We start from the raw sequence: 13,170 nt of genomic DNA, 5'->3' as shown, positions 1-13,170 counted from the left end.
CCGCTCCGTGGGACCCTCACCCCGTCTGACAGGTGTCCCCTGTCCCCCTTGGAGCCCCGGGAGCGCCCCTCTCCTCAGTCGCGGTCCCTCCGGCGTGGAAATCCACTCCAAGTCACTTCAGACATGTTCTCTACACCATCTGACAGACGCGCCCACTCCACCCGGCGACTTTGACAAAGTCCTGGGTGTCCCATACCCCGGTGGCCTCCCCTGCTTGCCTCCTCCTTGCTTCCGTAGGACTCAGACTGAGCAGAGTACCTGCGTAGCTTCCTGCTCATAGCACTGAACGCCTCCAAAGCTCCATCTGACACATGGTTGCTTCATCCTCAGAGCTGTCTCCACGGCCTGAACGCTAAACCTGGGGCTCAGCAGGCCACTCGGGCACCCTTCTCTGAAATATTAGACCGTGAAAACATACCTTCCACTCTCTGTTCTCATACACAGCTCATTCAGGGAAGCTTTCTGGCTAGACGGATGTCTCAGAAACTTCCAAACAAAGTTCTGTGATTCCCACTTTTCCTGTCCGAATTCAGATCCCTGCCAGTCCAGGCTCCCAGTTCTCATCTTACCCCACTTCGGCCTCAGCTTGTGATAAATAGACTACTACTGAGCCTGGAGTTGTCTCTGCAGCCCCAGCTGTCTTGTCTGGTGGAGATGCCCATGTGGAAGCCTCCTTCCTGTCCTTGGCTCCTCACCCCCTCTGCATTGCTTCCCTGGCCTCTGACCTTGGCCTTCTCTTACGGGATTCCACTTCTGACTGCCATCTACCTGCCCCCGAGACTGACATGCTCCCCTGCACAAGTTCAGTCCACAGAGAGACTGTGTCAGATCTCTGAGGCCAGGAGTGTCCGCTAGCACTGTGTTGCCAGCCAATCAGTGTTCTGGGGCGTGGAAGCTGCTCCTAGGCCCTGCTGTCAGAGGGCAGCCTTGACATCCCTGTGTCTTACCGGTGATGGGGCTTATGGGTGGAGCCTCTGTTTTCATGGGGGTGAGTTGCCTCCCAGGGAGAGAGCAGCTACCAAGGATAAAGAAGGCAGCTCCGCGCCCTCACTCTCAGTGTTATGGAGGTAGACAGCTCACACCCAGCCTGGGCTGAGCCTGTCTTCCTAACCTCACAGGCCTGGGTTCAGAGGAAAACACAATGGTGGCCATGGACTTGGGCTCACCCCCGCTCCCCAAGAAGAGCCTTCCTGTCCCTGGGCCCTTGGAGCAGGTGGCCAATCGGCTGAGCAGCAAAATGGCTGCAGAGGTTCCTCATGGCAGCAAGCAGGAACTGCCAGATCTCAAGGGTGAGTGGCCCAGGTGGCAAAGTGGGGGTGCTGGTCACGCTTCATAGGGAGCTCTTGAATCTGGGGGTAAGCGCAGGGTCATCAGCTTTCTCTTCACTTCAAGACACTGAGGAGATATCCAGCCGTTTTCTCTCGAGCTTCTGCTGCCCTGGGCATGCATGGCCTTGAGCTGTACCCTTACTGGGCGAGGGAGGGACATCCAAGGAAAGAACATGGTGTTCAAGAGCTCAGACCCAGTACACTCAGACCCAGTTCATTCTCTGACTTTGGCTCTTGTTAGCTGTGTAATCTTTTGCATGATATTTTCTCATCTGTGTGTTGACATTCAGATCATGATTGAGTGGTCACGGGCCCTGTGCTGGACCCCAGGGATGTGAGAGGAGCAGAACAGACCTGGCGCTAGTCCTTGGAGTTATTGAAGTTGGGGACAGGGAGGCAGAGAAGGAGACAGGCAGGGATAAGGGCTCTGCAGGTGCAGGGCACCACTGGGACTGTGGCTGCGATCTCCAGCCCAGTGCCCAGGGCATGAGTTGAGCTGCAGAGGCTGGCTGGGACAGCTCTGGAGACCTTGTGGCTGGCACGTCAGCATTTGTGTGAACACCTGTTGCCAGGACACGCTGGTATGTTAGATATCGGAAAGGTGTTCCGCTGGCTGGACCACAGAGGGCTCTATCTCCTGCTGTGTGCCCTTGGGCACAACTTTTCCCTCTCTGAGACTCAGTTTCCTTATTTGCAAACTGGACAGGCCGATTCCTGCCTTATTAGGGTTATTTTAAAGATCAGGGAGGTTTGTGGGGGGTCTGGGTGAGTGGGGTCCTTGGTTGTGGGGGAGATGTGGGAGGGCAGGGCTCAAGGGGCCTCACAGCCAGCTCTGCTGGCCTTCATCTCGTCCTTTAGCCCAGAGCCTGACCACCTGCGAGGTCTGCGGTGCCTGCTTTGAGACACGCAAGGGCCTGTCCAGCCACGCGCGCTCCCACCTGCGGCAGCTGGGGGTTGCCGAGTCAGAGAGCAGCGGCGCCCCCATTGACCTCCTCTACGAGCTCGTGAAGCAAAAAGGCCTGCCTGACACACCCCTCGGGTTGCCCCCAGGCCTGTCTAAGAAGTCCAACTCACCGAAGGAGGTGGTCGCGGGGGGGCCCCGGCCTGGCCTGCTTGCCCTGGCCAAACCCTTGGATGCTCCTGCTGTCAACAAGGCCATCAAGTCACCACCTGGCTTCTCGACCAAAGGCTTGGCCCACCCACCCAACTCCCCTCTCCTCAAGAAGGCACCATTGGCCCTGGCGGGCTCCCCTACCCCCAAGAATCCTGAGGACAAGAGCCCCCAGCTGTCCCTGAGCCCCCGGCCAGCCTCCCCAAAGGCACAGTGGCCCCAGTCTGAGGACGAAGGGCCCCTAAACCTCAGTGAGTGCGGGTCCCGGGAGCTGAGGGAGGTCCTGGCACTGGGAGGGCTGCAGAGCCCAGGGTGGGGACAGTGGGGAATGCAGCGCCTACATCCTGGTCCATTGGGTCAGAATTTTGGTCCGAGCGTGTGTCTCCTGTTGGGCCGGCCATGCAGCATATTATCATCTGCCTCCCACTTTACTTTGCTGTTCTTCCCCCTGGAGGCCTGACTGTGGTTGCTGAGCCTGTCAGGGTCACCCTCACTACTTAGGGGCACACTTGACCTTCTCTGAGCCTGAGGGTTGGGGCAGTGAAGGTAACCAGAACTCCTGTGGGCCTGGCTTCCCAGGAGGGGGATCTTGGGTCCTATAGGCAGGCAGGTGGTCCTGTAGTTGGTCCTGTCTTCACATCTTCCTGGCTGTTGTGTGCAAAGGCACCTCTACTGTAGACATGGGTGGAGCCATACCTCCTGGGCTGCCTGTGGGCTTGGCAAAGTAGGGTTTGGGAAGACCCCCTCCCACCCTGACCCCGGGTGCAGCGAGCAGGTTTAGCATGATATCCCTTAGGAAGTTAGGCCTTCTCACACATTTGTGTGTGAGTTTGAGGGTGAGCCCAGGGTCTGGCCCTCTGCCCAACAGGGCACCCCAGTTAGCAGCTCATGTTCCAATGAAGCTGCTTCCATTGTTCACTGTGCTTTCAGGAGCAAGGCCCTGAACAGGTCTGCCCTTTGCTGTATGATGCTTGGCAGCTGGGTTACGGCCCCTGCTTTGCACCCATACAGCTCCCAAAGCTGGGGTCCCAGGGAAGAGGGCTTGGGAGTATCAGATTGTGCCACTGGAACTTGGCCACTGCCTGTCCACCCCATGTTCTTAAGCTCTCCACACTCACCTTGATGTCAAAGGGCTAGGGCAGGGAACAGGACTTTCTGTTTCCCAAAACCTCATAAAATAAATCTGCGGCACAAGTCTTGGACCCCGAATGGCCTGGGCAGCTTGAATTACACCAGGTCTTCTTGCCTCAGTCCCCCAGGGCCAGCCAAGGTGGCGGCCGTGAACCCCACCCTGTGTTTTGTCTCCGCAGCTTTAGATAGTGACGGGGGCAGAGAGCTGGACTGCCAGCTGTGCGGTGCCTGGTTTGAGACCCGCAAGGGCCTGTCCAGCCACGCCCGCGCCCACCTGCGCCACCTGGGCGTCAGCGACCCGGACGCCAAGGGATCCCCCATAGACGTGCTCCACGGGCTCATCAGGAGGGACGGCGTCCAGATCCGCCTCCCACCCGGGCGCGGCACCCTGGCCCAGCTGGGGCGGCCTCCTCCCACCTCCGCGGCCCTCTCCTTGCTCCCCCCCCCACCGCCGGCCAAGAAGGCCAAGCTGAAGGCCACGGGTATGGCCAGCCCCTGGGGGAAGCAGGACCTCTCGGCCGCCGCAGCCGCCGGCATTTTCTGGGCCTCTGATGTGGAGCCGTCTCCTCTCAACCTCTGTAGGTTCTCGCTTCAGCTGCTCCCTCCTCCCTGCGGGCCCTGGAGCCCCTCCCGGGGGGGTCGAAGCCCCCTCCCTACTCCTTTCCTGCTGGGGCAGGGAGTAGACAGGGGCCCTTGGCAGTGGGCTGGTTCTGCCCAGAGATCTTGATGGCAGTTGGCTGCTAGGCCTTCTCTCTTGGCCTTTGACTTCCATGACTGTGACCTTCCTGAGAATGAAGGCCAAGGGTGGGGTGCTACCTTTTGGTTTGGAAAAGTGCCCAGGGTTCCCCCTGTTCTGGATGGCATTTGGCACTTAGGCTGCTACTTCCTGCCCTTTTGCCCACTGTCCTTGTTGGGACCTGCAGAGCCGTGGAGTCTTGGTTCCATCCTTCTCTGCCAGGACCCAGGGCCCATGCGCTCTCTGGAGCCTGCCCTCGCTCCTGCCGAGTGTCTGGCCCCCACCCTGCTCCTCGGTTCCCTCGCTTGCACCTGCCCTCCACCACTACCCCAGCCTGTGGGCATGCTGCTGCCCATGCCCAGCCGACCAGGAGACCCACAGGCGATGATGCTAATGGTGCCCATGATGCTAATTACTCCTTTCTCCTGCTGCAGCCTCGGGCCCAGAGCCAGCTCGAGACATCCGCTGTGAGTTCTGCGGTGAGTTCTTCGAGAACCGCAAGGGCCTGTCAAGTCACGCACGCTCCCACCTGCGGCAGATGGGCGTGACTGAGTGGTATGTCAACGGCTCACCCATTGACACACTACGGGAGATCCTCAAGAGACGGACCCAGTCCCGGCCTGGTGGCCCCCCTAACCCACCAGGGCCCAGCCCGAAAGCCCTGGCCAAGGTGATGGGCAGTGGAGGTCCTGGCAGCTCGCTGGAAGCCCGCAGCCCCGCAGACCTTCACCTCTCACCCCTGGCCAAGAAGTTGCCACCGCCACCAGGCAGCCCCCTGGGCCATTCACCAACTGCCTCTCCTCCTCCCACGGCCCGGAAGATGTTCCCAGGCCTGGCTGCACCCTCCCTGCCCAAGAAGCTGAAGCCTGAACAAATGCGGGTGGAGATCAAACGGGAGATGCTGCCAGGGGCCCTTCATGGGGAGCCACACCCATCTGAGGGTCCCTGGGCGGCGCCGCGGGAAGACATGGCCCCCCTGAACCTGTGTAAGTGTGACCCTGGGGCAGGGCAGTGCGAACATGTAGAGGGGTCTCCCTTCCCCCAAAACCTCACCCTCGTTCCAGTGCTTCATGGGTACCCAGCGTGCCCACAGTAGAAACAGAAGGGAGGATACACAGGTCCGGAGGACAAGGGGTTAGCTGTGCATTCTTGCTGTGCATACCCGCAGCTGAGCTGCTTCTTGATTCTCTTTCTTCCAATGGGGGGGGGCAGAATTGTGCCATTCGATGATGGCAAAGAGATTTGATCTCTTGGGGTCATCTTTAGTTGATTGGTAGTGCCCGCCAACCAGATTCCTGGGGAGAAAGATTACAGGGGTCAGTTAGTAATGTCTGCCACTGGCAGGAGTCTGGGCACTCTGAGTGGGCGTCTGAACAGTGTTTCTGACGTTCCTGGTTGCTAAGTGCTTGATGTTTGGAGTCAGGTCCAAGTTAAGTGCTCAGCAGTCTAGCAATATGTGACCTGGGCAAGTTTCTTCTTTTTGGAGGTAAAGATAAGCATGGTCCAAGCTCTGTATAGTTCCAAAGTGATATAAAGCACTTAGCATGGTGCTTGGTACGTATGCAGTAGTTGTACTGTACGCGTCATTGTGTTATTTCTGCTCCAGTTGGCTGAGTTGTATACTGAGCAAGTGAGGATGGCCGGGGCCGCTCTGTCTTAGTGATCATGTGCATTTCATACCAGCTACACTGCATGCTGTGAACTGCTCCCTCAAGCTGGAAGTTTCCATCTGCATTTTGCAAAGGAGGAAACTGAGGCTCAGAGGGAAAGTGGTTTGCCCAGTGTACCCCAGTGTAACATAAGGATGTCACAGCCGAGCTGGAGTTTGAGCCCAGGATCAAGGAAGTGCTTGTTCCTCACTGCTTCATGATGTCACAGACAATCATCTTGAAGGCAGCTAGAATTTAAGGTGGCAGAGCAGGCAGAAGGGCTGAATGAGGGAGTGGGTCATTTGGGTCTGGGGCTGTATGGATGGGACAGCCAGGCACATAATGCTAGCCTTGAGCTTGGAGGCTTCCTGCCGCAGCCGCCGCCTCCTTCTCCTTCCCTTCCCTCCACCCTGGACCCCCTGCAGCGTCCCGGGCAGAGCCTGTGCGTGACATCCGCTGTGAGTTCTGCGGTGAGTTCTTCGAGAACCGCAAGGGCCTGTCGAGCCATGCGAGATCCCACCTGCGGCAGATGGGCGTGACCGAGTGGTCTGTCAACGGCTCGCCCATCGACACGCTGCGGGAGATCCTCAAAAAGAAGTCCAAACCGTGCCTCATCAAGAAAGAGCCGCCCGCTGGAGACCTGGCCCCTGCCTTGGCTGAGGACGGGCCCCCCACGGCTGCTCCAGGGCCTGTGCAGGCCCCCCTGCCGTTGGTGCCCATGGCTGGCCGCCCAGGCAAACCAGGAGCTGGGTCGGCCCAAGTTCCTCGGGAGCTCAGCCTGGCGCCTATCACCGGTGCCAAGCCCACAGCCACTGGCTACCTGGGCTCAGTGGCAGCCAAGCGGCCCCTGCAGGAGGACCGCCTCCTCCCGGCAGAGGTCAAGGCCAAGACCTACATCCAGACCGAACTGCCCTTCAAGGCAAAGACCCTTCACGAGAAGACTTCCCACTCCTGTAAGCAGCCAGTGGCAGGGTCTGGGGAGGGCATCTGCTGGGGCCCACGGGGCCCAGCAGTGCTGCACACACAATGACCCCCAGCAGGGGCCGGTGGCAAGGCCCTGGTGGGAGGCGGGACTGACGCCTGGCCTGGGCAGGGCCTTCTGGGTACTCTGGTTGCCTTTGGGCTGGGGCTCAGCAGCACCCCCTCTGCCTGCAGCCACCGAGGCCTGCTGTGAGCTGTGTGGCCTTTACTTCGAAAACCGCAAGGCCCTGGCCAGCCACGCGCGGGCGCACCTGCGGCAGTTTGGCGTGACCGAGTGGTGTGTGAACGGCTCACCCATTGAGACACTGAGCGAGTGGATCAAGCACCGGCCCCAGAAGGTGGGGGCCTACCGCAGCTACATCCAGGGCGGCCGCCCCTTCACCAAGAAGTTCCGCAGTGCCGGCCATGGCCGTGACAGTGATAAGCGGCCGCCCCTAGGGCTGGCACCCGGGGGCCTGGCTGTGGTGGGCCGCAGTGCTGGGGGTGAGCCAGGGCCTGAGGCTGGCCGGGCAGCCGACAGTGGTGAGCGGCCTCTGGCAGCCAGCCCGCCAGGCACTGTGAAGGCTGAGGACCACCAGCGGCAGAACATCAACAGTGAGTGCTGGCAGAAGGGTATTTTGAGGGCGAGGGGCACCTGCCGCCGGGGTTCTCTGCTGTGTATCTGCCCTTAGTCACTTCCCCAGTTGCTCACCTGTTCACCCATCTGGCTACCATCCCACCTCGTCATCCCTCCCGACCCACCCCCAGGCCCAGGCAGCATCCAGTGACCAACTGGCCTGTCTTACCATTCCCCACAGCCTTCACACCTCGCTTGCTGAAGGCAGGAACCTTCCCAGGAGTCTTGCCCTCTGGCTTATGTCTTGTCCCTCTCTGTACTTTTCCCTGCCTCAGAATTTGAGCGCCGACAAGCCCGCCCTCCAGATGCCTCTGCAGTCAGGGGGGGTGAAGAGGCCAATGATCTACAACAGAAGCTGGAGGAGGTGCGGCAACCCCCACCCCGGGTCCGGCCGGTCCCCTCCCTGGTACCCCGGCCCCCTCAGACATCACTGGTCAAGTTTGTTGGCAACATCTACACCCTTAAGTGCAGGTATGTGGCCCCCTGGGGCAGTGGGGGAGAAGGACCACCCACCTGAGGCTTGGTTCCCCAGAACCTCTGACCAGCCCAGGGGTTGGTGGCAGTTGTAGCTTCAAGGACTGCCTCGGAGCATGGCTGGACCCAGGCCAAGGGCTTAACAGAGGGTGGCACCTCAGAGCATTAGGCTGGGACCCTGAGGTTTGGAGCCACGGAGACCTGGATTCCAGTGCTGGCTCTGACACTTAACCAGCATAGTAGCCTTGGGCAAGGGCTTCTTGCTCCAAACCTCAGTGCTCCCACCTATATAATGGGATTGACAACAGACTTACCTAAAAGGTTTGTCATGAGGTTTAACAAGTTGAATATTTATAAAGCACTTGAGTTATATCTGATATATGGTCTGATTAAGACAAAAAATAGGTCTCAGTTCATTTTTACCGAAGTCCAGGCATACATCAGAGGCCTGGAAACTGGGTCTGACATTTAAGGTAGCTCAGGCCACATAGGCCAAGTCAGAAGTAAGATTGAACCCGTCTCTGGAGGCCACAGGCTCAGGTCCTGGGGCCCTGCTCCAAGAGGCTTCCCGTGGAGCCTCAAGCCCAGGGAGTTGGTGAGTTGGCCTGAGCAAGGTGGGTGTGAGTAAGTGCCTGGCCCCCTTTCCCCAGCTGCCATCCTTCTGTCCCAGAGCCTGCAGGGTAGGGTCTGCTCCTCTGGGGTCTCTGCCCACTCACTCACATGCTTCAGTCAGCTGGCAGAGGGGCGCTGGAAGCACGATGGCCCTTTCCCAGCATCAGAGCCAACAGACTGCCCTGAGCATAGACATGATACAGGTCTGTAGGGGACCCTACCATCAGCGTGGGACAGGTGGAGGTGGCCGTCCCCGAGGGGCCCCTTCCCAGAAATCCTGGGCCTGTTCCATTCACACTGAGCTGTGGCGGGTGTGCCTGATGCTCAGGGACGTGGGCTGGGCTGCACTTCTGCCTCTCCTCATGGCAGCGGCCACTCGTCTTTCTTTCTGTTCCTCCACACAGGTTCTGTGAGGTGGAATTCCAGGGGCCCCTCTCTATCCAGGAAGAGTGGGTGCGGCACTTACAGCGGCACATCCTGGAGATGAATTTCTCCAAAGTGGACCCCCCACCTGAGGAGCCCCGGGCCCCGCAGGCACAGACAGCTGCAGCAGAGGCGCCCTAACACAGAAGCATTCCAAATTCCCTCTCGTGCCACCCTCTGTCTTCTCTTTCTCCTCCGTCTGTTCCACCCTCTCCTCCCTCTTTCTTTTCCGTTTCCAAAGGAGCAAGCCAAAACCTCAAACCGGCACCCCCTTGGGGGCCGGGCACACTACAGCCGGGGCGCCAGGAGCCAGCTAGTGGCCCTTCCCCCAGCCCGAGGGCTCCGGGGCCACACACAGCGCATCTTCCTTCAGCCCATGCCCACCTGGTCCAGCAGGGGCAGAGGCCACGTCCCATGTGGTGGCAGCTCATCTGGTCAAGGTGGGGGGGAAGGCCAGCGCTCCCCGCACCTGGCAGCCAGGTGGGGCTATGTTTGCCATCCGTGGCCATTTGCAAAGACCCCAAAGATCCCTGTCCTGGTTCCCTCTTGCCCCTGTGAATATCCTCTCACACACGCACACACAAACACAGACACACACGCACGCACGCACAGGCACACACATGCACGCACGCACCTCGTAAGACCCAGGATCTGCCCTAGCCCCCCAGTTCCTGAGTCAAACGACCACATCATGCCACGGTGCTTGCTCAGGGGAAGGCACGCTCCCTCTGAGGGCCTGCTGGGGCCTGGGAGCCCCCCACTGAGCCCATGATGCCACGGAAATCTTTGTTGGCCGACCCCTCCCCCCTCCCAAGGGCCTTCCCAGCCTGGAAGAGCTCAGAGCTGACAGCTGCCTCCTGCCATGTCAAGGCCCCCCAGAGCCTTGGGGGGCTCTGGGGCCCAGGAGTGGGTGGGGATGGGACTCTCCTCCCCCACCCCCACTCCCCTCCTCCTTTTCACTGTTGCTTTCTATGTATAGCTCCCTAGACCTTTCACTTTTTTAAAAACGCGTTTTGTGTAGAGAATAAGAAACGTGGATCTTTTTATTTTGCAATCCTGGGCCAGCTAGAGACCGGGAGCTGATTGATCTTTTAACTTTTTTCAGTGGCCACATTTTGGTTATCGATGTACCTAGAAGTATGTAAATTAGATTAAATTTCTCTTCTGGAAACACCCCGGGGCAGGCGGCCAGCGTGTGTTTTTCTGTCGAGTGGACAGGCTGGCATCGTCTGGCAGCCGGGGCTGGGATGGAGCTGCCTCCCCCCTCGAGCTCCCGGAGGCCCTGGGTTTTACTGTTGGCCGCCAGGCTGACCAGACCCAGCTGGGGATGGGCCCAAGTTCCCAGCTGTTGGCCCGCAGTGGCATGGTTGGTGAGGGGCTCTGGCTGGCTGGCTGGCTGGCTGGCGAAGCGGCTCCGAGCAGAGGAGAGGAACTGAGGCTCTGGGCAGCTGGTCTAGGAAGGGAGCCAGGATGGAAAAGCAATGAAGCTGGAGGGCCCTCCAAGGGCAGGAGCGGTCCAATGAGGGCGTGGGGGACCTGTCGGGGGAGGGACAAGGGCACAGTTGCTGGCAGCCTTTAGAGAGCTGGGACCAGCCTGCCTTCAAGACATGTGACTTGCCGGGAGACACATGCACCCTGAACCCGAGTCACACGAGGGGAGAAAGGAGCTGCTGGCTCCTTCGTGATGTTATTTATTTTCTCGCTCTGCAAATGTTAATTGAACATTTCTGAGATTTTAAGAGATTTTGTTGGCTGCTCCTTCTTGTTTATTGCATGTGGTTTTTCAGCTCATCCTTTTCACTTCAATGGCCATGGACTGGAAAGTGGGAATGACCTCATGGGGTGTAGACAGCAGCAGCCTCCTCCACCCCCAACCGCATTGCCACAGGCCCCCCACCATGTCCCTGCCTGGGAGGGACAGGCGAACAAGCTGTGCGTTATAACGTGCCCAACCACAGTGGTCTTGGCCTGCACCCTTGGCTTTTCTGGTCCTGTGAGGCCAGGGTACACATCTTGCTTGGTGGAGGAAGGACTCAACCACTTCTGTCCATCTCGTGCTGTGAGTGGGCATGTCCAAGACCTTGAAAGCAGAGAGGACCTCTCTTGGGACAAGAGCTGGCCTATAGGCACTTTTCCTTCCAGCTTTTTATAAATTAGTCTTAAAGATATAAAAGTGACGAAGCTGGATGTAAAAAGTTCAAGTGGTATAAGACTTTATAAAGTAACACGAGAAGTTCCTCCCCACCCACACATACAGTGATGGCTGTGTGGGTCCTTGAAAAGGTCATGGACACCTTTTAGCACAGAGGGATCTTTTCTGGAAACTTTGAGCATGCCCTTTCTCAGGCCACTCTGTCTCAGAGGAAGCGTGTAGGACATTAGCAATCACCCAGTGGAGGTAAAATGATGGCTGTGGTATGTGCCGTGAAGGAAGCTGTAGGATCCAGGAGGTGTGTGTGTGTGTGTGTGTGTGTGTGTGTGTGTCTGCTTGAAGTTGGAGAACAGGCAGGCATCTCTGAGGGTGCCACTGCTATGAACCCCAAAACTGGAGTGCACACTAATCAGTTCTATGTTCATATTTAGTTTCTCAACGCATCTTAAGCCTATGTGGCAGCAAGTTCCACTTTATTAAAATATTTTATCATGGAAAATTCCAACCACAGAAAACTAGAATACTGAAATGAACCCTCGTCTACTTATCAGTGATCAACTCAAGACCAGTCTCTTCAGCCATAACCCCTCCAACACCCTCCTTTCCTTACCAAAACCATCGGAATTATGGTGAATCATCCTTGTCATTATGTGAATCAATCTCTTAATATTTCAGTCTTTCACCGAAGGATAGGGCCTCATAAAATTGCCATTATTACACCTAATGAGAGTGACAATTCCTTAATATCAAGCAGTCAGCAATGGTGCTCATAACTTTAAAACAAACCTTTAAAGTAAAACAGAAAAGAAACACGTATAAACCATACTTGTACTCACCTCAGTGCATTTTCACAAACAGTTAAGTACTGTTTTCAGTGTCTGCAGCTCTGTCAAGTCATCTCGTTGGAGTTATGAGATATTTCTGAAAGTAGATTACACACAACCAGTGAGGATGCTGAGGACACAGGACTGGCACCAGACTGCACTATTACAGGGTCTCTATGGGCCCAAACAAACCAAGGTTTTAGAGGGGGGTTCAAGCTTTCATACTTCAGTGCCAAGGACCTTGGGCAAGTCATGAATTTCAAGCCTTATCTTTATTTACTTTTACTTTTTAATTATTTTTAATTTTTAAAAATTTATTTACTTTTGAGAGAGCATGAGCTGGGGAGGGGCAGAGAGAAAACAAAGAGGGAGAGAGAATCCCAAGCAAGCTCCATGCTGTCAGCGCCGGGTTCCACCAGGGGCTTGAACAGGTTTTGACCTGAGCCAAAACCAAGAGTCCATTGCTTAACTGACTGAGCCACCCAGGTGCCCCTTAGTTCTATTTTTTAAACGGGAAACTCTTTAAAAAGGGCCTTGCAGGTATGAGGGAGAACTTGAGATAATGAACAATACAAGTACACTTATTACATATGTAATATAAACATGCTATATACATGTATTCATTACCATCATGCAAAAAATTAGTAACAGAACGTTTTATCTTCGCACCCAGCACAGGACTGATTTCTTAACATACATTATCTCAAATATTTGAACGCATGCCCAGTATTTCTCTTGGCGCTGAATTGTAATTTTCATTTCAGCATAGCTTTACTGTGCTTGTTTTGGAGCTGAAGACCAGAGAAATTAGGAAACAGCCTAAGTTTGCACAGCACCTCAGTAGCAGGGCCGAGATTGGAGCAGTGCTCGGCGCGGAGGTTCCGGCTCCCTCTGGCGGTCCTCCAAGTCACAGGCGCTCCTTCCGCCAACCGCACTTGGGCCTCAAGTCTTCCCGTAGCACATGGTTCCGCCCCTTGGAATTCTACAAGATTCCGTCTCTCAGCCAATCATTGCGAAATTGGGAGGCCTGGGGGGCGGGGATTTCTCTAGATCGGCAGCAACATTAGCCACTGGCATGAGGATGGACTGGGATAGACGGCGCTGATATCCAATAGGAGTAAAGCGAGGATCCG

The 13,170-nt window shown here is 56.8% G+C and overlaps 1 protein-coding gene and 1 long non-coding RNA gene across 5 annotated transcripts in view; one reads left to right on the top strand and one right to left on the bottom strand.

The window, feature by feature from the left end:
- Positions 1 to 10,818, top strand: part of WIZ (WIZ zinc finger) — a 24,449-nt gene extending 13,631 nt beyond the window's left edge. For 2 of the 4 annotated variants that reach the window (XM_029915936.1, XM_029915939.1), the window contains 8 exons: positions 1,119 to 1,289; positions 2,187 to 2,690; positions 3,750 to 4,148; positions 4,741 to 5,292; positions 6,381 to 6,908; positions 7,111 to 7,530; positions 7,828 to 8,023; positions 9,043 to 10,818. In XM_029915936.1, coding sequence (XP_029771796.1) covers positions 1,119 to 1,289; positions 2,187 to 2,690; positions 3,750 to 4,148; positions 4,741 to 5,292; positions 6,381 to 6,908; positions 7,111 to 7,530; positions 7,828 to 8,023; positions 9,043 to 9,202 — 2,930 coding nt within the window. In that variant the 3' untranslated portion in view covers positions 9,203 to 10,818. The remainder of the gene's footprint in view (positions 1 to 1,118; positions 1,290 to 2,186; positions 2,691 to 3,749; positions 4,149 to 4,740; positions 5,293 to 6,380; positions 6,909 to 7,110; positions 7,531 to 7,827; positions 8,024 to 9,042) is intronic. The other 2 variants (XM_029915937.1, XM_029915938.1) reach the window with 2 other exon arrangements.
- Positions 5,426 to 13,073, bottom strand: LOC115273056. Its single transcript, XR_003900638.1, has 3 exons — positions 12,874 to 13,073; positions 12,050 to 12,134; positions 5,426 to 5,601 (listed from the first exon to the last, which is right to left on the bottom strand). It is a non-coding gene; the product is annotated as an uncharacterized LOC115273056 (long non-coding RNA).
- Between the last annotated feature and the right edge of the window lie 97 nt (positions 13,074 to 13,170).

This window comes from Suricata suricatta, chromosome 12, assembly GCF_006229205.1.
Source record: "Suricata suricatta isolate VVHF042 chromosome 12, meerkat_22Aug2017_6uvM2_HiC, whole genome shotgun sequence".
In the NCBI taxonomy this organism is placed as follows: Eukaryota; Metazoa; Chordata; class Mammalia; order Carnivora; family Herpestidae; genus Suricata; species Suricata suricatta.
The sequence above is the reverse complement of the archived record's forward strand: the minus strand, read 5'-3'. Positions and strand labels throughout refer to the sequence as shown.